The sequence below is a fragment of the Phyllostomus hastatus genome, unplaced genomic scaffold (assembly GCF_019186645.2).
Source record: "Phyllostomus hastatus isolate PE091 unplaced genomic scaffold, TTU_PhHast_1.1 phas_contig_29, whole genome shotgun sequence".
NCBI lineage: Eukaryota > Metazoa > Chordata > Mammalia > Chiroptera > Phyllostomidae > Phyllostomus > Phyllostomus hastatus.
The window spans coordinates 44,565,865-44,592,109 of record NW_025333835.1 but is presented as its reverse complement, the minus strand read 5'-3'; the positions used below and the strand labels follow the sequence as shown (position 1 = coordinate 44,592,109).

The 26,245-nt window shown below is 50.6% G+C and overlaps 1 protein-coding gene across 3 annotated transcripts in view; it reads right to left on the bottom strand.

Moving 5' to 3' along the window:
- Positions 1-1,516: 1,516 nt before the first annotated feature.
- SACS (sacsin molecular chaperone) overlaps positions 1,517-26,245 on the bottom strand; it is a 72,990-nt gene continuing 48,261 nt past the window's right edge. For 2 of the 3 annotated variants that reach the window (XM_045838970.1, XM_045838971.1), the window contains 4 exons: positions 23,216-24,698; positions 22,532-22,623; positions 17,569-17,595; positions 1,517-14,384 (listed from right to left, as the gene is read on the bottom strand). In XM_045838970.1, coding sequence (XP_045694926.1) covers positions 2,821-14,384; positions 17,569-17,595; positions 22,532-22,623; positions 23,216-24,698 — 13,166 coding nt within the window. In that variant the 3' untranslated portion in view covers positions 1,517-2,820. The remainder of the gene's footprint in view (positions 14,385-17,568; positions 17,596-22,531; positions 22,624-23,215; positions 24,699-26,245) is intronic. The other variant, XM_045838972.1, reaches the window with a different exon arrangement.

Here is a 26,245-nt window from a genome sequence, read left to right as displayed (position 1 = left end):
CCTACTGCACTGTAGTCTCTTCCTCAGGCTCACTCCGCTAGAACCGCCGTTAATGTAATGGGAATCTGTTCTAAGTCCTATTTCCTACCAGCCCTACAGCTTTTACTCTCTTGACGCCCACAAAGCATTGGAAGTACAGGAAATGTCAACTTGCACAGACAGAAGAAAACCCCACCTGTCCCCAAAGCAGACCTGGTGACAACTTTATTTTACTAAACCCAGTTTGAACAGTTTACCAGCATTATTCTTGGGCTCTCAGAGCCCGTTCCTGAGCGTGGGCGCCCGCTCCCGAGCGCGGGGACTCCTGTCCCAGCCCCTTCTAGAATGTGCGCTCCTCCCGGCTGGCCACTCTATACACTGGCTGACGGTTTCCATCTTCCTTTTAATACAGAAAGCAAAACAGGGGAAAAGAAAGAAAAATCATAAAATAACTAGTTCAGGTACAAAATTCCTTGCACTGAATTTTAAAATATTAAATAAATAATTAAATAAAATAAAATCTAAAAAGCTCCCCCAAATGAAAACCTTCCGAATATGTTGGCTGCAAAACATGACCTGAATTTATTTGAGGCTGTTTACTGGGTCTCTGTGTTACCTAGTGTGAACACTCACAGGCCTCCCCGCAAAGATAGCAACCCGATGGGAATGCTTACTTTCTAAAATGCAAATTCTGAAGTGCATCTGAACACAAGGGTTTCACATCAGGGACTGTGAACCTGTAACTTTTTAAAAAAGAAAGTCTTTTTAAAAAGCCACCCAAGACTCCGACTGGGTTGGCTATCACAAAAGCCAGACAAGGTTTCCTGTGTAAGTTTTAACGACCCAAAGCAATAAAATATATTCCAAGGGCTGAAACTGAGTTCCAAAGCAGCAAGCACTTCTTTACAAAGGTCCAGGAAGCTGCAGACCCAGAGTCTGGGTTGCCCCAGCACACAAAACCCTGCGCTGCTTGCCTAACTCCGGAGACCTCCGCCTCAGACATGAAAACGAAGACCTCCTACCCATTAGGGATCACGTGTGAACTAGCCCCCAAACACGAAGCCTTCTCCGGAAGCATAGAAAGTATCAATCCAGCCTCTGCCGACCGGGGGGCCACGTTTAATGTATCTACTTCCAAACACATAGATTTGTGCAGGGTGGGGCGCAAGCAGGCATCCAGTGGTTCACAGGGACAATGATACAGTATGTAATAACAACACGAGAAGAAACTCTGTGTGTGATGTGCTCACAACTGCGCCCCCTTTCGCCCCACCCTGTACACACTATGTATCAGCTGTGTTTATTCCCTAAAAAGACAAAATCAGATAAATTCTTTCATCAGTAAGCACCAAATAAACCTAGCACTTTATACTCAGTCATGAAAAAGAAATCTACTAAAATTCCAGTATAAAAAACATGGGAAAATTCTGTATTTCCAATAAACACACATACACACACATATCAAAACTTAATATGGGAAGATATTAAGTTTGATTATCAATGAAGTATTTCTCAGAAAATACCAGTTGCAATGATCTCATATGTACATTTCACTTTATTAAAATTATGGCACTTAATATAACAGCAGAAATAATTACATGGCTTCACATCCAGAAGCAAGAGAATCATGGGGGGGCAGACATTCCTTATTACCAATAGAAGTAAAAAAGTTGTAATGTTCCTTAAGCCCTTAATTGCATAAAATATTATATTTAGCATCATTTACAGGCAGCACACATGTATGAACTAATTATCGTTACCATTCTTTTACATTCTGCACAAGAAGTGTGTTAAATACCTGTGGGGGGGCATTCAAACATAATGGGAATGAACGGTCGGTTCTGAATCGCTCACGGGGAAGACACAGGCTGATAAAATTCCTCTCTAACAAACTACTGGATATGGTCACAATGATTTCACACTTTTTCAAGGCTCCACTAAGTACCATGTTGAAAGACAAAGATTTTTTTTTTTGAACCGCAGCACCTTTAGACAACGAAAGACCGCATCCTGTTCAGCTACACTATATAAATTAGGACATTTGTGGAAAGTACGGACAAACAAACACGAAGCAAATGTTCTACCAGCTGATAAATGTTGTTGTGGTGAGCAGTTCTCGGAAGCCATACGGACACCCGGTGGTAAGAACTGCCACAATTCTGAGCTTCCCTAAGCTATCTTCCTGCAGGAGGCAACCTGTAAACATGAGGCGTGAGACACGCGTAACGTACAGACGTGAAGCGCACCCGGTGTGCCCGCACCAGCCGGACCTGCCTCCTCCGAGTCAAGTAATATTCAGGAATAAAACACGGTGCCACGTTTCAAACGGACTGAGTATTTAAGATGTAAAATGGCAACGAATTCATCATCAGATCCAGCTGATAAGAAAACAGCATAAATCCAAGAGGATCCACTTAAAGAAATGATAACATTCTAGGACCTAATTCCCCTCATTTGTTTAAACCAATGATATTCCAGTGTTTTGTTAGCTCCTTCAAAGAGACCACGTGAAAAACACAAAATGAACTCCATCCCAACCAGACACACGGACAGACTCTTCTCTAGCAAACAGCCGAGCTTTGGTAACATAAAGTGCAATTCAACGCTGCGCTGTCCCAGCCATTCACACACATCTAGCAATTCTGCAGTCAGTCTGCCACCGTTTTCAAAACAGTTTCCTTTGAGAATCAGTCAAGGTCGTCTGCGGACACTCATGTTCACAGCGGCCTGCTCTGTGCTTCACAATTCCTGAAACGCGGCGATGAAGCTGGAGGGGGGGCAGAGGTCCGTGTTTGTGCTCTGACACACTCAGGACTTAGGCCTGTCTTTCTCGCAACACCTTCACGCTTTCTGTTGTATAAAATTCTCGAGTTTTATTATGATACAGGCAGTACACTCCATCACCCTCATGGCGACCTCGGACGTGAACCTGTCATTGGGGATCTGCGGGAAGGGCAGCAGATCGGGGTATCTCGTCTTTAAGCTGTCCACCCCGTAGGCCTCCAAAGTGTGGACGTCGTTGGCCAGCCCCTCGAGCTGCTGGCTGTACTCCTCTATTTTCTGGGCGAGCGCGGTCGGCTTCACGTCTTTGTCGGACTTGCCCCGCACAGCGTAGTCAGCGGCGATCAGGGCTAGCTTGGTGGAGAGGTGGCACTTGAAGCACACCCACTCGTTGGCGTTCTTGTGCAGGTCGTTCCTGGCGGCCGAGAAGTTGGCCCGGGCCTGCCGCAGCCACCTCCGCGCTTCCACCGGGTTGCCCACGGACTTGAAAGTGGGAGGCACGAAGAACCGCTGGGAGTACGTCTGTCCGGCCGAGGGCGGGCACCTCTCTTTGTTTTGCTGTTGTCGCTCAGACTTGTGGCTGGTGGCTTCTTGGTTCCACGACGTATAAAACCTCTGGAACGAGTACTTCTCCGACTGAAACCGGGAGGCCGACGTGGGAAACGTCCGCCTCGAGCCTCTGTCTGCGTTCTGATCCAGGAACGCCTGCTTCTCCAGTCTGTTAATCTCATTCTGCAAATGTTTAAACACTTCGTTGGCCATGTCATGGTTCTCCGGATTTTTGTCGGGGTGCCACTTCAAATAGAGCCGCCTAATAATCTTCTTTCTTTCAGATTCCGGAAGCTTCCAAGCTTGCTCCACCACCGCCGTCACTTCTTTTAAAATGTCGGGCAGCGAGTTCACCTTGAGCTTCTTTTGGGGGTGCTGTTTGGAAGAGGAGGTCTTGTGGCCCTCTCTGCCCGAGAAGAGAGGAGGGACGCTCCGCACGCCGGGGACCAGGAACTCCGTGGGGCTGGTGGGCGTGGACGGGGCGCTGTCTCGGCTCTGAGAGCTTTCCTCGGGCCTTGAAAACTTGTAAAGATCGAGAGAGCTAACTATTTTGTACTCACTGTACCCAATGTCAATCTGGTAGATCTTCCCTAGGAAGCTCGAGTTGTCAGCATCTTCTCTTTCAACTTCTTGCACAATGATCGCGTACGTGTACGTTGGCTGGTACGACCCGTAGATGTCGCCCCCTTCGGCGTCGACCAGGTAGCCCACGTATTCTCCCGGGTAGAAGACGTTCATTGGATCCATGAGCAGAGTGTAATGAATTTCAGCGGGTATCGGGGTGCCGGGCATTGGGAGTTCAAGCTTCGATGGTTCTGAAGAGTCATATTTCACCCCTAAACTGTCGAGTTTCTCACTGATTCTATAAATGTCATTGCATCCCAGCATAGCAATTAAGTAGGAAGTGTCAGAAATCAAGTTGTCAGTGGCCGATTTAAGTGTCATTGCCAATGCCAGCAGGAAATTAATGTCTTTACTGTCTGAGTGTTGAATGTACAGCAGGATAACAGCATTCCCAAATCTCTTCAAAAAGGCAAAAGTTTCGCTTCTGCTGTGGGGGATAGGATTAAAACCTTTAACTCTTAATGTTGTTTGAAGCTTTTCGAAACAGGACACTTTGAGGCCTTCTCTTAGGGCTTTGCAAAGTCTTATGGCTTTTTCCTCATTGGCCAGGAAAGCATTGTCATTTTCATGCTTCATAATTCTAATCAGTCCCGTGATGAACTGTTCGGAAGACAGGAGGAGCTGCAGCCTTCCCTGGAGAGAGCACAGGGCCCCAAACTGACAAACCTTGGGCATCTCTTCATCTAGCTGCTCCTCAAGTATACTGCTCAGCAAGCGAGGCCTGAGTTTTTGAGGAAAAAGCATTATTAACTTCGTATGAAATCCGTGGTCCTTCCCTAAATAGCACTGGCTAAGGTCGACCAACATCTGCACGCCAATATTCCCCTGGATTCTACTTTTGTAGTGCGGCGCGTCATCGAACACCAAGATGCTGGACTTGACCAGTCTACCGTCTTGGCTTGGAAGGTGAAGTGCAAGGTCGCGTACATTCTCGAGATCACTCCTCACCTTGACCGAGTCATTCTGCAGGCTCTTAAACAAACCGGAAACTACTCTCTTAACTGTACGCATTTCGTTAGGATCTAGTTGCTTTCCTTCAGAACTCTTGAATATGCGGCTCAGCACTTCCACGTACTGCTTGGTTGAAATGACATCCTCAGTACCTAAATGTTTGAACAGCTGATGGAAGGTGCCAAGTTCCAAAGGTAGTTTGTACAAGTAAGGTTTAAAGTCAGATTCGTATTCTAGGTTTATCACTACCTCTTCGGGCTTCAGAAGTTTCCAACCATCCTCCACCATCACAAAAGCAACCCCCCGCAGCTGAAAACGAAACTCCCTTTTTTCTGCACTGAGAAATTCATATAAGGTCCTTAAGACCTTTGCTCTGGTTTTGACCATGTCCTCATCCAAAGTTGTGATGTTGCATATGTTTCTGCAGTTATTAATGACCTTATCAAGAGGGGGGTCCAGGTTCACGTTAAGCATGTTTAAGACTTGTTCAAGCTGTTCTTGTGGGCCAAGGTCACTACCTTCCTGTTCTTTGATACTCAAGGGGGTGGCCTTCTCTGGAAGAATAGGGCAGGACGTCCATAACAGCTGGAGCACATCACACTGCTTGAATTTTGGATTCACTTGTGCTCCGTTGAACTTTATGAGCGGAAGTGTTCCGTTTACCTCCTGATACTGAGGATGAAACCGAATGAACTCAGCAGGGGCCCGCTCGGGACATAAGAATGGTATTAAAGACAGTTCTTTCAAAAAGTTTCCAGATAACAAATCTGTTCGTTCTTGGAATATGTGATGGAGAAGGATATCGACTGTATTCTGCAATGTTTCTTTGGACCAGTTTTCTGTGTTAGCTCTCACACTGATTTCCTTAGCAAACTGTAACAACTGCTGCTGAGAAAGTATGTATTTTAGTCCCATATTTCTCAAGAATTCCACCCAGGAGGTCATAAATGCCACTTGATTTTTGGGTTTTATAAGTTGTTCCAATTTTTTAAAGAAGTCCTTTGGAATAAACATTTTTTCAGGAAGCATAACTTCAAAAACTCTCACGGTTCTATCATAGAAATGTTTTGCTTGCTTCAATCGATTGTTAGCATCATAGATTATCAATAAACTTTCTAGTTTTTCAAAAAGCTGTTCCTTGATCTCTGACAACTCCTCAATGTTTGATAATCTATTCTTAAGATAGATCAAATGCTCTAATTTTGCATCGTAAGAGAGATTCTCAACTTTTGGCAAGAGGTGTTTCAAGTATACCTCAAGGTCATCCACAGGCACACAGCCAAGCACCTCATACAGTTCTTTCAAGTGCATTTTCTCTTCAAGGAATGCAGAGGACGAGGACTGCGTCCACTTCTCCACTTCGGCTGAGGGAATACTTTTGGTGAGCACATAGCATGTTCCAAATTTTGCAATGCTCATATAGCGGCCACTGATGGATCTGTAGCATGGAAGTGACTTTAAAATTTTTATGTCATCTTGGGACATCAAGTGACTCAAGTTGCAGTTGAAATACATCAAAAGTGCTTCAAAGTCATTTCCCACTAATTTTTCAGTTCTAAACGTGGACGTTTGAACCATATAGTGTACAGCCCTCAAAATGCTCGTGGGGCTCTCTATGTTTGCCGTGTGGCACGACAGCAGGGGAACAAGTGCACTGTCTTTGGAGCAGATTTTGTTCAAAGCGAGCTGGATGCAGCCAGCTTTCATGAGAGCGTGGAACACTTTGTCGCTCTGGGCGTTCGGGAAAACTGCGATGTGCATAAGGCTCAGGGGAAGCAGAACATCCCCTTCGGGAACGACAAGCTGATTGGCTGACACGGTGAACTTCGTTCCTGGAAGCAAGGCCCAGTCCTTCAGGGTATCGACAACAACGTCAAACGTTGGTTTTGTTTCTTCTTGATCTTCTTTCACATTGACAGACTCACTGATGAAATGCCAAGTATTCTTAAGCCAGGACTCACTTGCAAAATTATCTTTCCACTTTGTACAATTCTTGGTCTTATATTCACGAGGCAATACGGAGGACAACAAATCGGCAAAGCTGGAAATGTCAAACACTTTTGCAACTTTACAGCTCAATAAAATAGTGCTGTATTTCAAATATAACGTATTCATGAACAAGTCTTTGCGGGATGGAATCAGTTCATGGTACGTTGTTAGAAACTTGGGTCGTTTTGCATCAAAAGTTTGCAAAACACTGTCCAGTGTGATGAGAAGGGGAAGTCCCTCCACTTCTATCTCATTTTCCTCTGCATCCTTAAAACAATAATCAACTAAAAGCTTTAAACTGTGAAAAAGTTTCAGGTTGGTCTGCTGGAGACGGCAAGGCAGCTTCCCAATGTGGCAGTTGGTGTCCGGAGAGGAGAACGTCATCAGAAAGGACCTGACGTCAGCGGGCGTCACGTAGCTCACGGGAATGTCTGCGTCCACGAGACAGTGGTACAGGTTGGCGGTTTCGTCGCAGTTGTAAACCAAGTTGAAACCGATTTCCAAGAGCAGGTGTTTCAGTCTGTACACGTTCTCCGCCACCGTTTTCCGTGTTGTGATGTTATAATCTGCATTTTTGAGGTTTTGCAATTCATCCTGCAGTAAGTTGTCAAAAAATGGCCTCGTTTTATTTGAAGTAGACATGTTAATCCAGGTGATTATAACGGCAGAATGCAAATCGGAGCCATCGATATTGGGAGCCCGTACAACAGGTAGAAGACGTTTCATGTCTTCGTGAATGTAACCATAAAGTGCTTTCACTAGACAATATAAGTCTGGCTGTAGATCAAGCCTGTTGACTGGGAAAAACGACAAAAACTTCTTCAAAGTGTCCTTTACAACATGAATAGGTGTGTTCTGTAAAACGGACAATGTTGGGTCAGAACCAGGGAAATACCGCTTTTTTAGCTGGATTAGTAATTCAACATAAGCAGGGGCTATTAATGCTGTCATTAAGTTGTTATTCCAGTCACTTCGGACACCAACTCCGTTGTCGTCACGCCACAGGTTTCTTCGGGCCGAGTCCAGAGCGAAGTGGCCGTTCACGTGAAACGGCAAGCCCGTCTCGAGAGAGAGGGGCAAGAAGCAGAAGGCCCTGTGGGGCTTCTTGTAGTTGTGAGTGATGCAGGCAGCCACTCCGCCACGTGGGAAGAGAGTGATGTCCTGGTTCTTGTGAGCTGATATGACGCTCTTAGACACTTTTTCCATGCTCGAAAAGCCTGACCTGTTACAGATTAGCCACGTCGTCAGATTTCCCTCCGAGTCCTCAGTATCCATGGTGTAGGTGATCTGTTGAACTGGTATGTCTTTGAGCTGTTTCTTTTTAGTAACGCTGTCGACTACAGATGCGTGAAATTGCTTCCTTTTCAATCTGTCTCCATCGGTGATCTTGCCCTTTACAGAATACAGCACATTCAGAGCTCCCGTGGTTTTATCTATTTCACAAATTGAAATCTTTTCCATGTGATTAAGAAACATTAGAAGTTCTGCCCCGTCTGACCGCAATTTGTCCAAAAGGTTCTGGACCATTCTGTCTGATGACGGAACTGAAGAAATTTCTGAAACTTTGGCCATTTCTGCATTACGAAGAGGAAATCGAAACATTGTGCAATTATCCAGTTTAAAGTGGTTTCCCAAATAAAGATCCAGAACATCCGAGAACTGTGTCCTAAAATCCGCATCCAAATCTCTGAACATGCGCCCAGGACTAATGGACGTGGCTCCTGGTGCGTATCTGGCATGAGGGTCAAAAATACACAGGATGTCGTTGCCAGAGATAAAAGAAGGGCAGTCTGTAATGTGATACACGGAGTTGAATCCTATGCCATACTGTCCAGTTTTGTAAGGGTTTCCTTCTTTGGTGCCTTTTCCAAGGTTCTGGATCCCTCTGACGTCGTCTTCCGTAAAAGGCTGGTTGTTATACACACAAAGTGCCGGCCCCTGCAAGGGCGCCCACTTATCGTCAAATATCCTGTCCACCGGGTGCTGTCTGGGGTCAAACACAAAGCAGATTTCCGTGGCCTTTGCATCATCGGCATTTTGAAGAAGTTCCTTCAGCATCTCCTTTTCTGAAGGGTAGGCATTAAGGATGCTCTTAATTCTGCTGGTCAGCTTTTCCTTCTGTCCGAATTCGGTGCCCAGAGTGGTGAAGCAGATGTTGGATGCGTATCTCTCTAAGGCTTTATGTCGTTTCGGTACCGCTCCTAGTTTTACAGCTACTTCCCTGGGTATGTCGGCGTGACAGTATTTCACGGAGCTATCCTTCACTTTTATCCAGGGACAGTCGTTGTAGCACAAAGACTTAGCCGGGAGCAGCTTCAGGTTAGTATCTGGCAATAATAGTTTGCCATAGTTTTTCTCACAAAACTCTTGCTTCTTGTCTCTAATGAGGCTCCATATCCCTTCACTAATTATTCGCCGGCAAAGCTGGAAATGCTCTTCTGTCATTTGCTTTGTCCCCCTTTCTTGATCAACGGATTCCAAAACAAGGGCAAAATCTTCAACAGTAAATGACTGCCTTACGCCCACACTTTCAAACAGTTCACGGAAATTGTTTTTATATTTATTAGGCAACTGATAAAGGTACGGCGCTGCTTCAAAATTCAGATGAAAAGAAACCTTTTCTGAGCCAACATATACGTTTTCGACTAGAATGAAATTAAAGGACTTTAACTTTTCAACAACTGACACCTTGGTGTTTTCATTTTGCATCATGGCTTCATGCAGGTACTTGTAGCAAGCATTGGTGATGTTCTCCTGGTATAACGTAATTCCATCATCTACCGATTTCGCAACTTCCTTCAACTGGTTTACAACGAGATCAACTGTTGGTTTCTTCAGCAATCCCAAAAACTCCTTAACGGCCAGTGGCACTGAACCACAGCCTCTGAAGGAATGTGAGTTTTCATTTAGAATCGGCTGCAAGAGACAGACTATATCTTGGTGCTCAGCCGTGTACAGGTCAGTGGCGGCAAACATGGTTTCAGGCTTAAAACTGTTACCTTTCCAGTCCAGGGAAAAACCTGCTGGTTTCGTCAGAAATGGAAGGAAGGGGATTGTTTGATACTTTGCAGCAAAATCCTTTGCTCTGGGATCCCTTATTTTTAGCTTCTCATCAATAAGACTCAACAGGATGCTGCTCCTTAGACAGGCAGCCGCATGGTCACTTTTGTTAATTTCGGCCACCGACTCGGCACGTTCTAGCATGTCATCCCATAGAATGTCATCCTTCGCCATGCCCAGCTGAACCAGTTTAACCAAAATAATAGGGTTTAGGTAATCCCGAGTAGAACCGTAAGGAAAGCGACCGTCTTTGGTATCAAACAACTTCGCCACTCGTCCTTCAGGGTGAATTAATCTCGACGGCAAGACCAAAGGATGTCCCTCCAGAGAGCAAGGGATACACGGGGTGACACGAAGGATTCCTGAGAATTCGTCAACTTTCTCATTCAGAACAAAATTCATTAAGGGGTCTCGGAGTTCTGCTTCAATCTCTTGAATATTTGGGAAAAACACTTCTGAGAAAAACTGTTTCTCTGAAAATGTATTTTCAAGCAGTATCTGTTTGCAGCCAGCCTCCTCAAACCCTAATTTCACCGAAGAAGGAAGCTCCACCGCACAGAGGTCCTTGGACCCAGTCTTCTTGAGGTACTTCAAGAATATCTTGAAGGCGGCTGGACCGACATCTCTCCTTTTAAGTATGGAGTCGTCCAGAAACCTCACGTTCTTCATGGAAACCCACGTAGACCCGTCGGAGAAGACTCGGGTCAACTCCTTCCCCTTCCCGTGAGCTATGTCTTCATAAAACCCTTGGCAAATCACAGAAAAGTCGTCGTGAACCGCGTCAGGGTCGGGCCACGCCGCGTAGTAAGTGTAGTCCACCAACTCCCCGCCGACGGCCAGGTCCCGCAGGACACTGAGGGCCTCCAGGTAAGCCTTCACGATGACGTGTCTCATGAAGGTGGTGTTCCACCGTCCCTTCGTGTCCGTCTTCCAGATCTCTTTCCGGTTGCAAGTGACAGCAAAGCACCCATTGATGTGGACTGGCAGTCCTGTTTTTATTCGTAAGGGCAAATAGCAAAACACCTCGCCAGTGTGCGGCTTCACAGCCCACTTCTGGTCCTGGACCTCGGAGAGCAGAACTCCGACCGCCCCGCAAGGAACCAGCCCCAGCCTCCTTCCGCTCTCACTCAGGGAGAAGCGCAGGGCCTCTCCCGTGTCCATGCAGCTGCACAGGAGCCACGTGGTGCACTCCGCCGTCTTCTGGGGCAACTCGTCTGACGGCCTTTTTGGCTGGCCCGACTTAGCCATTTCAAAGAGAGCAGCTGGGTCATCGTCCGGACCTCGAAACAGTGGCGACTGTAGGTCAGCGATCCTTCTGAACACGTTGTGAAACTCTTCGACTGTGATCTGAAGAATGCAGGACGACTTGGGTGCATCAGGAGGCGGCTTTTTATTGCCGCTGCTGCCGCTGCAAGTTTTCATGAGCTCAGCAGCTTCTTTTAAAACACTCGAGATGGGTGCATTCAGTGCTTTGGAAGAGCAGAGCTTTTTTTTAATTATTATTGTATCTTGTGCTAAGCTGGGATTGCTCTCCTCAATTTTCAAATACTTTAAGTACATTGAGTTTACATTCTGAGTGAAGATGATGAGCCTGTGTCCACAGAGACTGAACTCGTCCACGAGAGCGTAGATGTCTGCTGTGTTATAGCAGGTGTTACTGATTTCACTCACTTTTGCCTCCTGCTGTGTTCTGAAGGACAGCCGGAACAGGGTGCCGCTGTAGCTGTAAGGGGTTTCTACGGTCAAGGGCAGCCGACAGCCAAACACGTCTATAAATGGCTTGAACTGATTAGGAAATTTCCTAAGTCTCTTCTGTTGCTTACTCCAGTTAATTTTGATCCCGGGGTTGGACCTGTCTTTGATGTGTTTGCTGATGTGGTTTATGTTTGGGTCGAACATGATCATGAATTCCCGACTCATAATGATGGGGATGTCTGTAATATGGTACACAGAATTGAACCCAAGACCAAACTTCCCAACTTTGTCAACTTCTCCTCTTTTTAAAGACTCTCCTAACCTCGTTATGTTCACGAAGTCGGAATCTGAGAACTCAGAGTTGTTGAATGACCACAGCGCGGGCCCGTGGCATGCCGCCATCCCCGGGTCCAGGAGATTCTCTCGAATGTCCATGTTTCTCCGCATATCGATCAAGAAGCTGCACTCCGTTGCATTTGCATCGTCGGCATTCTGAAGCAGTTCTTTGAAAATATCCGACACCGAAGGGTACTCTTCCAGGATATTTTTAATCCTTACAGTGAGCGGTTCCCTCTGCCCCGACTGCTCAAACCCCATGTTCTCAGGGTTGATCAGCCTCGTGCTGAGGCACGGGACCTTCAGCCACTCCGCGGTCTTCATGGGTATGTCCTCGTGCACCAGGATGATCGGTTCCACTGAGTCTTCCAGCAAGTCGTTCAGGTCGTCGACTTTGATGTCACAGTAGCAGCACTCGTGGATCGGCTTCATGACGAGTTTGGAAGGCTTCCTGCTGTGGTGTATGGGGACGGGGGTGTTGGGGCTGGCCGGAATCTGGTTGCTGTACAGCCATCGGACGATGTTCAGCATCAGGTGGAGGTTTTGCTTGCTCTCTTGCTCACTGAGCTCTTGAGCGCTTTTGAGGTACACCTTCTGAATGACCATGGAGATGTGATCCGACGTCAGCTCCTCTATCGACCCGCAGGCCTTAAACAGTTGGTGGAATTTCGCCATGGTCTTAGGGACGCTGTACAGATAAGGCTGGAGGTCGAGGTCATGGAACGGCTTTATCACAGCCTGGGTGAGGGGACAGAATTTTTTGCCAGTCCAAACCCACGGAAACTTCAAGGCCCTGAAAGCATCTTTCCCTTCGTTTAAATGATCGTGCATGAAGCCGTAGATTTCAAGCAAAATGTGCTGGAACTGGTAGTAGTCTTCATCACTGAACGTTTTCGAGGTGTACCAGTCAACGACGATCTTGAAGTGTTTTAAGACGGCACTGATGCCAGGCTTCGTGAAGACATCTAAGGCTCTGGCCAGGTCCGCGTGGACGCTCTCGACCAGGGGAAGGGCCGCGCCCACGAGGACGGCGTGGGCCGCGTCGCACATCTCCGGGGGGGCGCACAGCCCGCACAGGTCCCCCCGCCAGGCCAGGGAGCCCGGGTAGTTCGGGGGCCGCTCCTTGCAAGCCGGAACCCACTTTATTTTCTTCAGCGTCACCCTCCCTTCCGGCGACTGCAGCAGCGCGGGGTTCTTATTTAAAATCTGCAGGAGCGTTCTGGCTTTCTTCGTGAGAACGTCCGGATTCGGACAAGCACCGACCTGTAAAGCTTCGATCTTTTTTGCCACTTGCACAACATCCTTCTCCGTGAGACTGGCTTCGTTTTTCAAGCCGATCTGCCTCAGAGAGTGAAGGGCATCGGGGGAGGTGAACGCTGGCGGCGGAAAGCACGTCTCCTCCTCGCTGTAAAAGAGATCCTTCAGGACCTCTACAGCCGGGTCGAAGAGCTCGCTGGCGGACACCACCCGCTCCTGGGAAATCTGGATGACCTTTAACGGCTTCAACCAGTCAAGGACATTCGGATTCTCATTTTTGAGAGAGGACAGGTTCTCAAGGATCCACAACATTAGGCATGTTATTTCTTCACGTGAGTAAAATGCACTTTCAATGTCTTTTAAAACGATCTTCAAGCAGCCAGTGGTCTTTAACTTCTCCACTTTCAACATGTTCGCCAGGCGGATAGTAGCTTCGTCACTGCTGTCTACGACGGGGACCGAGAGTCGCAGCTGCGGTGGGAGCTTGGCGGAGTGGTGCAAGACCTTGCACCCTTTCAGTTTTGTGTAGGAGGAGACCCCCTGGTCAGATGTGTGGTTAACGCGTTTGAATATGGGCAGTTCCTGAATGATCCTTTTGTCCTTCTCACTGCTCTCGGTTAAACTGGCTAGGAACTTCCTCAGGGCGTCTTTGTGCGTGGGGAGCAGCGAGGCCACCTGGTTGCACAGCTTCTGCAGTGGCAGCTTCTCCATGACCTGCAACACGGCAGCTGGCAGTGGGGAGTGGATGTATTTTTTAAGAAGCGGGTGCTGTATGGAGGCATCTAACTTTTTGAGGACGATCCCGCCAAGTTTTTGGACGACGTCAGCTAAAAATTCTGGAAGCTGCACCTCCGACTCATCTTCTAAAATGACCGACGACGGGACCCTGAGCCTGATGAGCTCCACACACGTCTGACCCTCCTCCAGTGCCGTCCTGGGGACAAGCGGCATCTCCTCAAACAGAGCCAGGTCCTCTGAAAAATGTATGTAGAGATTCTTCCAAACCATCTTAAGCCATGAAACAGGGGGATGGTTTCTGTCTTCGTCAGATGGGTACCACTGGACGATTGGCTCCCTGCCAGGCCAGAACGTGTTCATCACCTCCTTGATGAGCCGTGCGAACCGCTCGGGGCTCAGGAGCTGCAGCTGGGTGCACGGCCTCCCTGTGGGTCGCACAGACACACGTGTTAGACAGACAACCCCGCAAGGAGGCGCTCAGCTCTCTCTTCCCGCACATCAGAGAGCACCCACAAAAGTGCAAAAACTCAGCATAACTGGACTAAAATACTTTTTAACTGATAATAAAGAATCTACTCATAAATCCATATTTATAATAACCTATTGGGAGATGCAATTTTCTCTGGAAAGTGCTTATTTTAAATGAATATATAAAGTGCATTTATGTGTGCTTGAAAAATTATCCTACGATGCTCCACAAATGGGATCAACATGGAAAAGAACGGTTAGTGGTTATTTGCCCCAAAATAAAAGTTCCAAGAAAAGCAGATCAAGTTTAAGTGAGTGCCGCTCCGTAAGGGGTAACCCCACAGACACCTGCCCGTGGAGGGCAATGAAAAGCACATCGAACCCAGTCCTATGGGAAACTGACGCCAGTGTTCTCCCTACGTATGTACAATTTCTAGACTCTCATAAAACTAATTTGGAAAAACATATAAAAGAGGGCACAGCTCAAGTCCCTTGAAATTTCTATATATCATCATATTTTGGGCAAGGAAGAACACCCTCCAGTCACAGGCTTACACGTCAGGAAGGCGACTTCACCCTTGTTCCAGAAGTATCTTTCATGTCATAATAAGGCATTCTAAAGTCACTGCCACACAGGGTTAAGCAAGAGCACATGTCTGCCATGTTTGGAAGCTTTCAACCCCCAAACTCTGAACAGCTCCAGTTTCCACATCGTGTGGCTCAGGGTAAATCAAGTGGAAATATCTAAGAAATCATGAAGGCTTGTCAGGAGTCTGAGTAGCCTATGTCTTCTCAGCCTATGAGTTCCACTAAGATATATTTTTGCAATTAATTTTTAACAACAAAGTTGTAAACAAATGCTTACTGAACTTACAATAATAGAATATCTAAATAATAAGAAACACAACGATACAAAAAAAGTTAGAAATTAAAGTTCACAACACTCAGAAAACAAAAAACTAAACGTGCACCACAATATGTTCCGTGTTAATGAGGGCCATGTAACATGCATTTGTGCAGATAACCCTACCCAGTATCCTTGCATGAAGTTTGGCAATTTATAAAATGCATACCTACCTTCAGGAAGAGTATCCAATATGGGTGTATGAAAAGTGCCAACACACACACACACACACACACACACACACAGACATGCGGCTGACACGCGGGCCATGCTGGCCGCAGACGCGATGGAGCACTAAAACTAAAGGAGAGAGCAAACGCAGAGACGCACGGTCCTACGCGCCCATGTCGGCTCGGCCTGACGTCCTCGCTCTGTCTCTTATTCTGTAGGTGAGCCTGGATAGAGCTTTTAACCCTCCATCGTAAATGGTAACACAGAAAACAGTCTTTATGTCCTGGTTTAGACAGTCACTGAAATCGTCAATCTCCCCTAACAGTACCAGCAAAATGATGCATAGCAGCACCGTGATACACGACTCGCGTTTTTGTGGCCTGGCCTTTACCATGACGAGCACTGTAGAAAGTAGGTAACTGTATACATAGTACTGAAAGGGTTCCCACAGACGGACAGCTGTTTTCCGAATGATTATTAAATGATTACTTGATTTGGAAATAACTCCGATTCTAAGGAGCTTTTGCTTCACTGCAGACGGGTTCACAGTAACAGCACCGCGCACAGGGGCCCCTGGGGGGCCGCACCGCTCCTTGCTGCGCGCGCTGGTCTGCACCTGCGTGTTCAGCACCGGCCCGGACAAGGATTCTCAGCGTGGATGGCGATGGGGTACTACAGTCTACTCCAGAATGGGCCTGGCCGGAAACTCTGCCCCTCGCTGCCGTCATTCACTGCCTGCGGCTGACCACAGCGGACCGCCACTCCCGGGTCGCCCCGAGACCCGCGGCCGCGAGCACGGCGGCAGTTTCCACGCTGTCCCCCTGCAGAAAGTGCCCCACCGTGGACGGGCCGCCAAACCTCCCCGTAAACACGTGTGTGTGCAAGTGGAGGTCCAGTTAAGGGGTGGATAGGACGTCAGTCACACCTCCGAAGAAACAAAAAGGGAGAAGGGGGAAGAAACAGACCCAAGGAAGGACGGGAAAGCCCGCCTGCCCACCGGGATGTCCCCCGGCCCCGCGCCAGTCGAGTGGCCCGGTGCGGACGTCCACTCCACTGTGGACGGGGCACCCGAGGTGGCTCACGCCAGGCCCGGGGGCCGACTCGCCTCAGTCCACCAGCGCGGGCACTGCGGTGCCTCCCTCGTTTTCGCCCCGAACAGGAGTGGGAGACGCAGCAGCGCCGGGGACCGGAGTGGGGGGGCGGGGTCCTCGCCCACAACCGGGGCCCTGGGGCGGGGCCTCTGCAGCCCACTCCCAGGAGGTTCTGTTTTCCCCTTCGACTGCACCTCGACAGAAGGTATATTAATTCAGGCTTCAGATAGGTAATAACAATAGGGTGCAATAACGCCAAGCCACTTGGAACATAAGCTAGAACACAGACGGAACGTTTCTGTGGATCATCAGTGCAACAAGAAGGGCTCTGCTTCTCAACCACCTTTAATACAGGTGCAGCCTGCTTCACAGGGTAGGTTGACCCCCAAAGTACCCTTTACCAAAATTTCCTGTAGAGCAAATCTCGTCCCCTCTCATTTTCCCCGAGGGAAAGTTATACAAGTCAGGTCAAACCCTTTCTATTTAAAAAAAAAAAGCCAACAGAAGGGCCTGCGCGCGAGAAGGCACCGCGGGAACCATCAGCCGGCCGTTCCCAACGCGGCCGGCTGGCCGCTGTCCTGGTCCCCTCCCCCACACACCCAGAACCGACTGCCACCCACGACGCTCTCACTGAGAACCTCGTGTCTGCGGGGGCCATGCAGCGGGGGCGGGGGGGGGGGTGTTCGCTCCCGCACGGCCCCACCAAAGGCCACAGGCCGCAATGCGGGTCCCGCAGATTCCTCCGCCGGGACCGCGTGTCCTGGGAGGCGGGTCTCCGAGCCGGTCAGAGCGGTGCGCGCAGCGCTCACCCGCGCACCCGCGTCAGTAGGGTTTCCTCTCTCCTTTAATAGCTATTCCCACTAGAAACAACTGTCGACACAGTTTCCAGCTACTCGGGTGAGTGGAAAACAGGACTCAAAGAGCCACACGGATGAAAACACCAGGCCACACGCCAACGTTAGTCGGGCACCGTACCTGAGTATCCCCAGAGAAGCTGCTGTGCTGGAATGAAACGAAATCTTCTCTTAGAAAAAGGCAGAATTGTCACAATTTCCACAGGACAGCTGCAGGAATTACTCTGTATCTTTAAGTAACACTGTGTTGTTTAACACCATTTGTCTCGTTGCATCATTATGTAAAAGAAAAGCTATAAACAAAACTTCAAACATAGCAGATTACACAATTAAGATTTAAAGAGGCATTTCGATGCAAACTGAAGCCAAACTACACAGAAGCGGCATCTCGGACTAGAAAGCGAGCAGAGAGGGCCGGCACGTGTACTTCGGACGCGTGAGCCACACCTGCACAGCAGAAAGGAAGCCGTCCCGTGAGCTCCCAGCGGGCTCCTGGCCAGGCCGCCGCCGCCGCCACCAGATACTGAGATGCTCTGGGCAGGAAGGAAAGGCAGACGCCGGACTTTACAGGGTTTGGGCCATCCCCCCGCGGTACGCCTGCGGTGACTCCACCGCCTCTGGCTTCGCAGGAAAGAGAGGGCGTGTGGTGCGCCACCGCGCGCCTCTGGAGACCACCAACACCACACTCGTCAAAGGGCCGCTCCACGAGTGTCCGCTGGTCCTCTAGACGGATGGAAGGTTTTCACACGGAAAGTGGGAAGGTAATATTTCACAAAGCCAACCCCAGCGGTGCTGTGCCTCGTTAACCAGCGGGAGAGGAAGGTCGCCCAGACGAGGACGAGGCGGGGTGGAGGGGCAGGCGGTGGTCCTGAACCCGGCCCGTGCGTGACAAGCAGCAGGGAAGGCGGTGCCCTGGAACAGTGACCCCCACGGCGCAGATCTCACACCGGAATCTTTGGGAGGCCGTTTGCCGATCCACACACCTGAGGCTGGCACCCAAGACACAACCTTTCCCAAAGATTCTACGTGCATACAGAAGGCGCCGTCGCCTCCGTGAAGAGCACTGCAAATCTCACAGAGTTGTGTCAAAGCGGGTGATGTGAACACGCCTGCCCTCCAGACGTGAAGCTCGTAGCTTTCCCCTGAACGTTTGAGACAGAAGCCGTGTCGGCGCATCTGCAAGGGCCCTGACCGGCCTCTCCCCCACGCCTGCACCGACTCCACTCAGAACCCGCAGGAGGACCAGCCCTGCTGAACGACAGAGTCCCTGCCGTCACTGTGCCCACTCGCTCTGGGCTCCCTCCGGTGCTTCGTCGTCGCCCCATCCCCACCCAGCTCGGGGCCCGATGCGTGCAGGGTCCGGCGGATGCCCCCTGAGGAGCCTCTGGCCACGAGACAGAGGCAGGCAGGAGGCCCTGTGTAACAGACACGCAGGGAGTCTCCAATGCGCACAGCGCCTCGGCGCCGCCTACCAGGCGCTCCTACCACCTGTCTGCCTGGGCTGCTTCCTCTCCACTCACGTCCTCCGAAGCCCATCGCCTGCTCCCCTAACCACTGCCCGACTCCGGACGGTCGCCCTCTGCTCAAGTAACTCCACACGGAGATCATGCAGCCCCGGAAACAGGAACGGACAAGCCAGCATCACCGTTCCAACTCTGCGGCACAGGCAAGCCATTCAAGCCCCTCAGGCTCTCGCAGCTGCACCGTCTCCGTCTCCCCAATGAGGAAGATACAATAGGCCCTGTTATGTCTCGACTGTGAAGAACAGATGACGGAAGATACTTATTTGGCAAATAAATACCAAGCCCTAGCTGGTGTGGCTCAGTGGATTGATTGCCAGCCCCCAAACCAAAGAGTCTCTGGTTCGATTCCCAGTCGCCGTACACGCCTGGGTTGTGGGCCAGGTCCCCAGTAGGGGGAGCTCGAGAGGCAATCACACATTGATGTTTCTCTCTCTCTCTCTCTCTCTCTCTCCCTCCCTCCCCCTCTCTCTAAAAATAAATCCTTTAAAAAGAAGAAGAAAAAGAAATACTAAACCACAGGCACCATACCAGAGATCTGCCTTTTCACCGTGTCCCCTGGCCCCCTGGTGCCATCACACGGAAGCACTAACGTGTGAACTGAGCCCATCAGCAGACACAGGGGATGCGGTAAAAGGACAGACCGCGCTCTCAGGACTGTGCAGCCTGGCACAGCGGAAGCAGGATGGGGATCAGGGGAAGAGGAGCAGGGGGCTGCGCGCCGGGCTCCTGGCGCGAACCTGCAGCACCGGCTGCAGACCTGCGGGCAGCGGCACGAGAGGGGGCGGGAGGCACAGAGGGGAAGCCTCGGTCCGGAGGGAGGGACGGAGAGGGCCGAGCGTGGGAAGATGGACGGAAGTCGGCAAGGCGAGGTGGAGAATGGAAAGAGAGTGCTCTAAGCAAAAGGAACAGCTTGTACAAAAATACAGATATAGAAAACTTTCATTTGGGTTAAAAATAATTACCGAGCGCCCCCTTGGAGCAGGCCCTGAGCTCCACGGTGGGGACAGGCTCACACAGGGCTGGGCTCCCCCGAGGCTGCGCGAGCACTGCAGTGCACGGGGCAACAGCAGAGGGCCGCGCAGGGAGGCGCAGACAATGGGCCGGCCGCAAGGGGGCACGCGCCGTGGATAGCCTCTCTTCACTGACTCCGAGGGGAGCCAGGGGTCATTTTAGGGGTACCCATCAGCCCCTACATCATAGTGCTCCCACAACATTAAAACCTTTTGTGACAATAATTTTTGCCTGGAACTAATGGTATAAAAACAGGAAGAAAGATGCTCATCACCCGATTATAGCCCAATAAAAACACTGATGAGGCCTATGAACGGTCGTTAAGGACGGTAGCTGAACATTTAAATTGAGCCAAAAATGAGTGACCACGAAGGCAAGTTCTGGAAGACCCAGGCCACACACCACGGGCAGCGCACGAAAAACAGTGAGGACACCCCATCTGGTGTAATGGTCTGAAGAAAATCGAAGAAAATTGACCAGGAACCAGAGACGAAACGTGGTGCGTATGGTGTGATCCCCAAATCGCGAATCGGAGCCCAAAGGGGAAGAAGGCACGAAGACAGACAGAGTGGGAAGACTCGCTCCGTGACGGGGTCACACGACCTGAGCTAACACATACATTCAAACTCACCCCAAGGACACAACAGGTGCCCCGGCCACCTAAGGCTGGAGAAGCAAGGTGTGGCCACGCCCCATGCCACAGGGTGCTCACAATTTTTTGAGTAAAAGCAGTATTATTTTGTGAGCCTGATTTGGTTCTGGGTAACTTTTGGCTGATTTCTAAACCCATGTCCACCTCAGAAACTACTGCCCATCGACAAAAACATTCTCTTCGGAAGAAGGGGACCCGTCACACGACGAATGCCATAGCGATGAGAGAGGGAAGACCCGCACGCCCACGCACCAAGGCTGGTGGTCTCGGGAACCGCAGTGGGGAAAGGCACAGACGCAAGGGTTCACCCGCCCTGCGTGACCCCTCGTGTGGGGAACACAACGACCAGCTGAACTCCTCGATGCTGGGAGACTCGGGACCACCACGGTGGCCCTGAGTGGGCGGGACCGACAGAGGCACGAGAGGGGTTGCTGGGTGTTGGCAAACTTCTGGCTTTGATGTAGGTGATTTTGCTTTACCACGCTTCATTAAGCTTGCATTCATGATATGTATACTTTTCTGTAGGCACATTTCATTTCTGTGTAAAGCTTTTGTACCAGAATATAAAAACGAGTTTGAAAAGCAAAAATTTCTAAAACTTTGGAGCAAACCATGGCAGGGTCGGACTCCCAGAAAGGCTGCTCTGAAGGTGGCAATTGCCACCAAGGTCACGGCTGTGACCTCACAGTGGCAGACAGCTGGCGTATTCACTTCCCTTCAGTCTCACTTTGGCTCCGCCCTTGTTTGCCCACCCCCCCCACCCAGGCCCATCCCTTTCGCATATACTTCAGTGAACTGAGATGTGCAGTTACTAGAGCTTCCCTTCTGTCCTTACCTTTGACGAGACTATAGCGCATGCTGTAAAAGACCCATCACAACAAATATGCTTTATAACCTTAGCCAGTGGGGCAAATCCAGAGTTTTTCAGGCCAATATCTAACTTAGAAAAAGTTCAGGCAACAACAGTCTTACGAGGGCAAGGATGCCAGCAAAAGCTGCAAGAGAATGTCCCACTTACAACCACGTGGTTTCCCCCCAAAGCACTCGGTCTTTCCCCAAAGGGTTCGCGGTGCGGATCACCCGCCCTTTGCTGAGCCCCTCGGGCCCCTCTCCTGACACGGCTGCGGAGCTCATTTCACCTGTCCGCATCCCCCCAAAGCGACCCAGCGCGGCCGCTCAAAACCGAGGGCTGGGACGGGCCACAGAGCAAGGCTCGGGGGGGACCCGAGCTGGGGGCCGGCCGGCAGGAGCTGCAGACCCCGAAGCCCACCCCTTCCTCTCCTCACCGGCGCAGCCTAAGACAGCAGCTGCCCCCTCCGCTGCACACGCTACGAGGGAGGAGACCGGGGCCCAGCAGAGGAAGAAATGAGGACGCAGGGAAGGTAAACCCTGTGCAGCTGTGAGAAACGATTTCCATAAACGCACACCTGGTGGTGAGACAGGTTGGGACAGGTCCTGGGACAGGAGAGATTCTTAAATATCAAGGCAACTTTGGATTCTTTTAGATGCCAGAAGCCAGTACTGAAACATCTTCAAATATAACAGTTAGATTAGGCCGAACCATAAGAAATTGTTGATTAATAGGTCTAAAACGGAAAACTACTGGCAAGTTCATACTGGTTCAACGTAACTGAAAACTCAAAAAATTGTTTACATGTTTATAGATAGGTTTATTAAAAAAATAAAAACAACAAACTGCTCCAGCTGGGCAGCTTGGTTTGGCGGAGCACTGTCCACGCACCAAAAAGTTGAGGGTTCGATCCCCAGTCAAGGCACATATAAGAGGCAACTGATCGATGCTTCTCTTTTATATCGATCTTTCTCTTTCTCTCTCTCTCCTTTCCTCTCTCTCTAAAAATTGTATCTTTGGGTGAGAATTTAAAAAAAACTTATAATACCTCGGGTTTGGGCAGCTTCCTTCAAAGCAGCTAGAAGGTGAGGCTTCAAGTTGTCCAAAATAAATCTTCCTTCGAGCCCGGGGAAAAGGGACCTAAAAGGTGAAAGGACCACAGCAATCACAATCTCTAACAACTCTGAGCACACCGCTTCCGCCAGCCAGGGCGCGCGGCCAATCACACGGTGGCACTCTCGGACCAGAGGTCACTGCGCCTTTGCTTTAAACCACGAGGGCACCATGCACCTCACGTGAGTCCAGAAACAGTCTAAATCTCTCAGAATACAGTTAATCTTACTTTCTGAAATGTCAATATGCATCCTTAGTTATAAAGAACTACTTAATGCTCTATTTTAATCCACTTAAATTAAATTTCATAAAATAATTAATTGGCAAATCTGACTACGTTATTATTAGCAGTTAATAACCATTGTTTTCTTAAAATTTCCCCAAAAACCTGACTGCCTAGATAGCTTTTTAACTGATTAACATCTGAATGTTTTTTCACTTTATGGTTATAAAGTATATCCATTCACATTTTAACCAAGTATTACATATCTGCACAAGACTTCCTTATGATAAACTCTACCCCGATCACTGCACCATACAGTACAGGGCTCTACCTACGTGTTACAGGGGTAGGGGCGTCCCTAAGCGTAAATGCGCATTTTGAAAGCGTGATCCATACCTCGGATAGTCTTCTGAGGAAATATAAATAACGTCTTGATCTGATACAGATGAGGAGAAAGGGACAAAGTTTCCGTTCTGCAACGGCAGCAGCTCCAGGCCCAGCAGCTCGCTGTAGGCCTGGTCCGAAAGCACGAATTCCAGCAGGTGGAGCTTCTCCTGGGCGCTGCCCAGGGGCGCGCACTTCCTCAGCACCTGCCGCACCCACGCGGGCGTCACCTTCTGCACCAGCTGCTCGGGGGCAGCGGCCAGCCGCAGGGCCTCCTCCAGGTGCTCCGGCACCTTGACGACCTCCTGCCCCGCGCTGCAGAGGTAGCGGAACACCGCCCCGGTGCGCTCCAAACCCTCGTCCAGGTCGGAGAAGCGCGCCTGCGCCGGCCGCACCCAGCGGCCGCCCAGGGAGTGCACCACGGCGTGCGGGAGCAGCTCGCGGAACAGGGGCCCCAGCGCCGGCTGCCAGTGCGCCCTCACTCGGCTCGCGTCCGGCCAGAGCTTGTAGACGGTGTCCACCGACAGGGGCGCGGCGGCGCCCCCGCGCGACTCCAGGCGGCGGATGGCATCCAAGATCAGGGTGGCGTAGGCTTTCGGGACCACGTTCACCACCAGGAGCTCATTCCACAGGGCGGCCGGATCTCGCCACTGGTCCAGCTCTCGCCACTTGATGCTCCTGCGGTTGTCCGTCAGGCCGAAGAACCCGCTGATGTGGACGGGGAGGCCGGTTTTGCTCTCCTCGCCCGGCGGCAGGGGCAGAAAGCAAAACGCCTTTCCTGAGAAGTCGGACGTCGCCCCTTTTCCGTCCTCCCCGCTGGACAAACACAGCGCTATTCCGATGATCGGGACGAACTTCAGCTCGTCGGCCAAAGAGTCCAGGTGACTGCTAACCCCGCGCCCGCCCACGCTGTTGCACACCAGCCAGGACGTCTTCCGCGTGTCCTGCGCGCTCGCGTCCTCCAAAGCGATGTTCACGTGGTACGTGACACAGGTCACGCCGTCGTTCGGGATCTTCTCACAGTAGTCGCTCATCGCCGCCCCCAGCGCCTCGACCGCAGCCGGCCGCTCCCGGGCCAGGGCCTCGTCCTCGCTGGCGGTCACTCTGAACACCAGCCTCTCGGCCCCGTCGGCCTCGCGGACGCGCAGGGACACGGCCTGCACGCTCTTCAGGAAGAGCAGCACCGTGTCTGCGTCCGCGCGGAACGACTCGAACAGCTCCAGGACCTTCTGCTTGTTGTAGAGGTTGCCGCTCAGCTGCGAGGGCCGCCGGCGCAGCGGGAAGCGGAACAGCGTCCCCGGGAAGCTGCCCCGGACAAACGTGTCCTTGGTGCTGCCGAACATGCCGACGAACGGCGCGAACTGGTCTGCGAGCTCGCTGATCTCCTTGCTGTCGTCTTTGAGATTCCAGCACTGCCCGGACTCGTGCGGCCCGAAAAGGGTCTGGTGAGGGTCTAACATTCCAATCTGGTCACCACTGAAAATACAAGGGACATCTGTAAAACAAATTCAAGTCCGGTCAATTCTGAAATTCGATGCACAAGCACAACTACAGTGCAGAAGTACTACCAAAAGATTACACACGCAAAACAGTGAGCCGTGAAATGACTCCAAAACAGATTTATCTCGGAAAAAACCCTAATTTAGCTCGGAAGGTAGGATTCTTACATGTAGGAGAACGATTTCTCATTCGATTCAATAGGCGCAAGGCATAGAGACTTCACACGATTGTCATGGAAACCCAAGCCACATCTTCACACACTTCCCAAACCATTAACATGTGCACAGAGGGCCTGGGCAGGGACACTCAGCCCCCACGGCCGCGTGAGCCCACTCAACGGAGCAGAAAGGAGCTGCGCCTCCCGCTCAGAACACGAGCGGAAGCCCTGGGGGCAGAGAGATGCCGGCACAGGTGACACCCGCCCAGGCGATGCCAGCCCGGTCCCCTGTGCGCACCTGCCCCCGGGGGCGTGGAAGGAGCTCCAGTGCCCCTGCTGCTCCCCGCGGGTGTGCCCGCAGCTGGGAGCAGCTCACCTCCACGAGCCACGGCCGGTGCTTCCAGGGGCGTGTGTTCTGCACGGCACGCGCCTGCATCCACACCGGCTGCTTCGCCAGTTCCTCAGCCAAAGACAGAGTGGTGTTTCGACACCCGCAGAGGAGCTGGACGGGTCCGTGTTGAAAGTGCCGTATTGTCAGAGAGTCTTCTGCACGTCCCTTTCAGGACTTCCTGAGGGTAACGTTTCTCATGCATGACGTTTATGCTGGAATGTAAAGCTCTTCTGAAGCACAGGTGACACACAGTATGATATGAGTTTTGGGTGTATGACACAGTGAGACTTCACATTTATATACTTCAAAGGGATCACCACAAAAAGTCCACTGCCCGTCTGCCGCCATACAGAGTTCCTGCGACGTGATTATTCCCCGTGTTGCACTTTGCATCCCGTGACTTATTATAACTGCAAGTTTGTCCCTCGTACTCCACTTCGCCTTTCTGCCCACCCCCGCCCCCCCGCCCCACGCTCTGGCAGTTCACAGTTTTTCTGCGTCTGCGGGTCAGTTTGTTTTGCTTGTTCACTTCTTTGGTCTTTCAGACTCCACCCCTCAGTGAAACGACGACGTCCTTGTCTCTCTCTGGCTTATTTCACTTGGCATGACACCCTCCAGGTCTCGCCAGGTTGTCACAAATGGCACGATTCCACTCTTCTTCACAGCTGAGGAACGTTCCAGAGGGCGCGCACGCACTTCAGTAACCCGGCTACTGCACACGGCGCTGCAGCGCGAAGGGGGGGGGGTGTCTTCTGGAATTGTCTCGTTTCTTCAGCTATGCCCCCGGAGTGGAATTGCTGGGTCCTCCTCTGTCTCTTGTTAGAGACCTCTGTTCTGAGGTCTATTTCGTCTGATGTAAGGACTGCGATCCCCACTTTCTCTCCTTTTTTCCATTTCCATTTTCATGAAATACCTTTCCGCCCTTTCGCTCTCAGTGTCCGCGCGTCTTTCCGTCTGGAGTCTCTCGCAGGCCGTCTCTGCAGGGCTCTTGCTT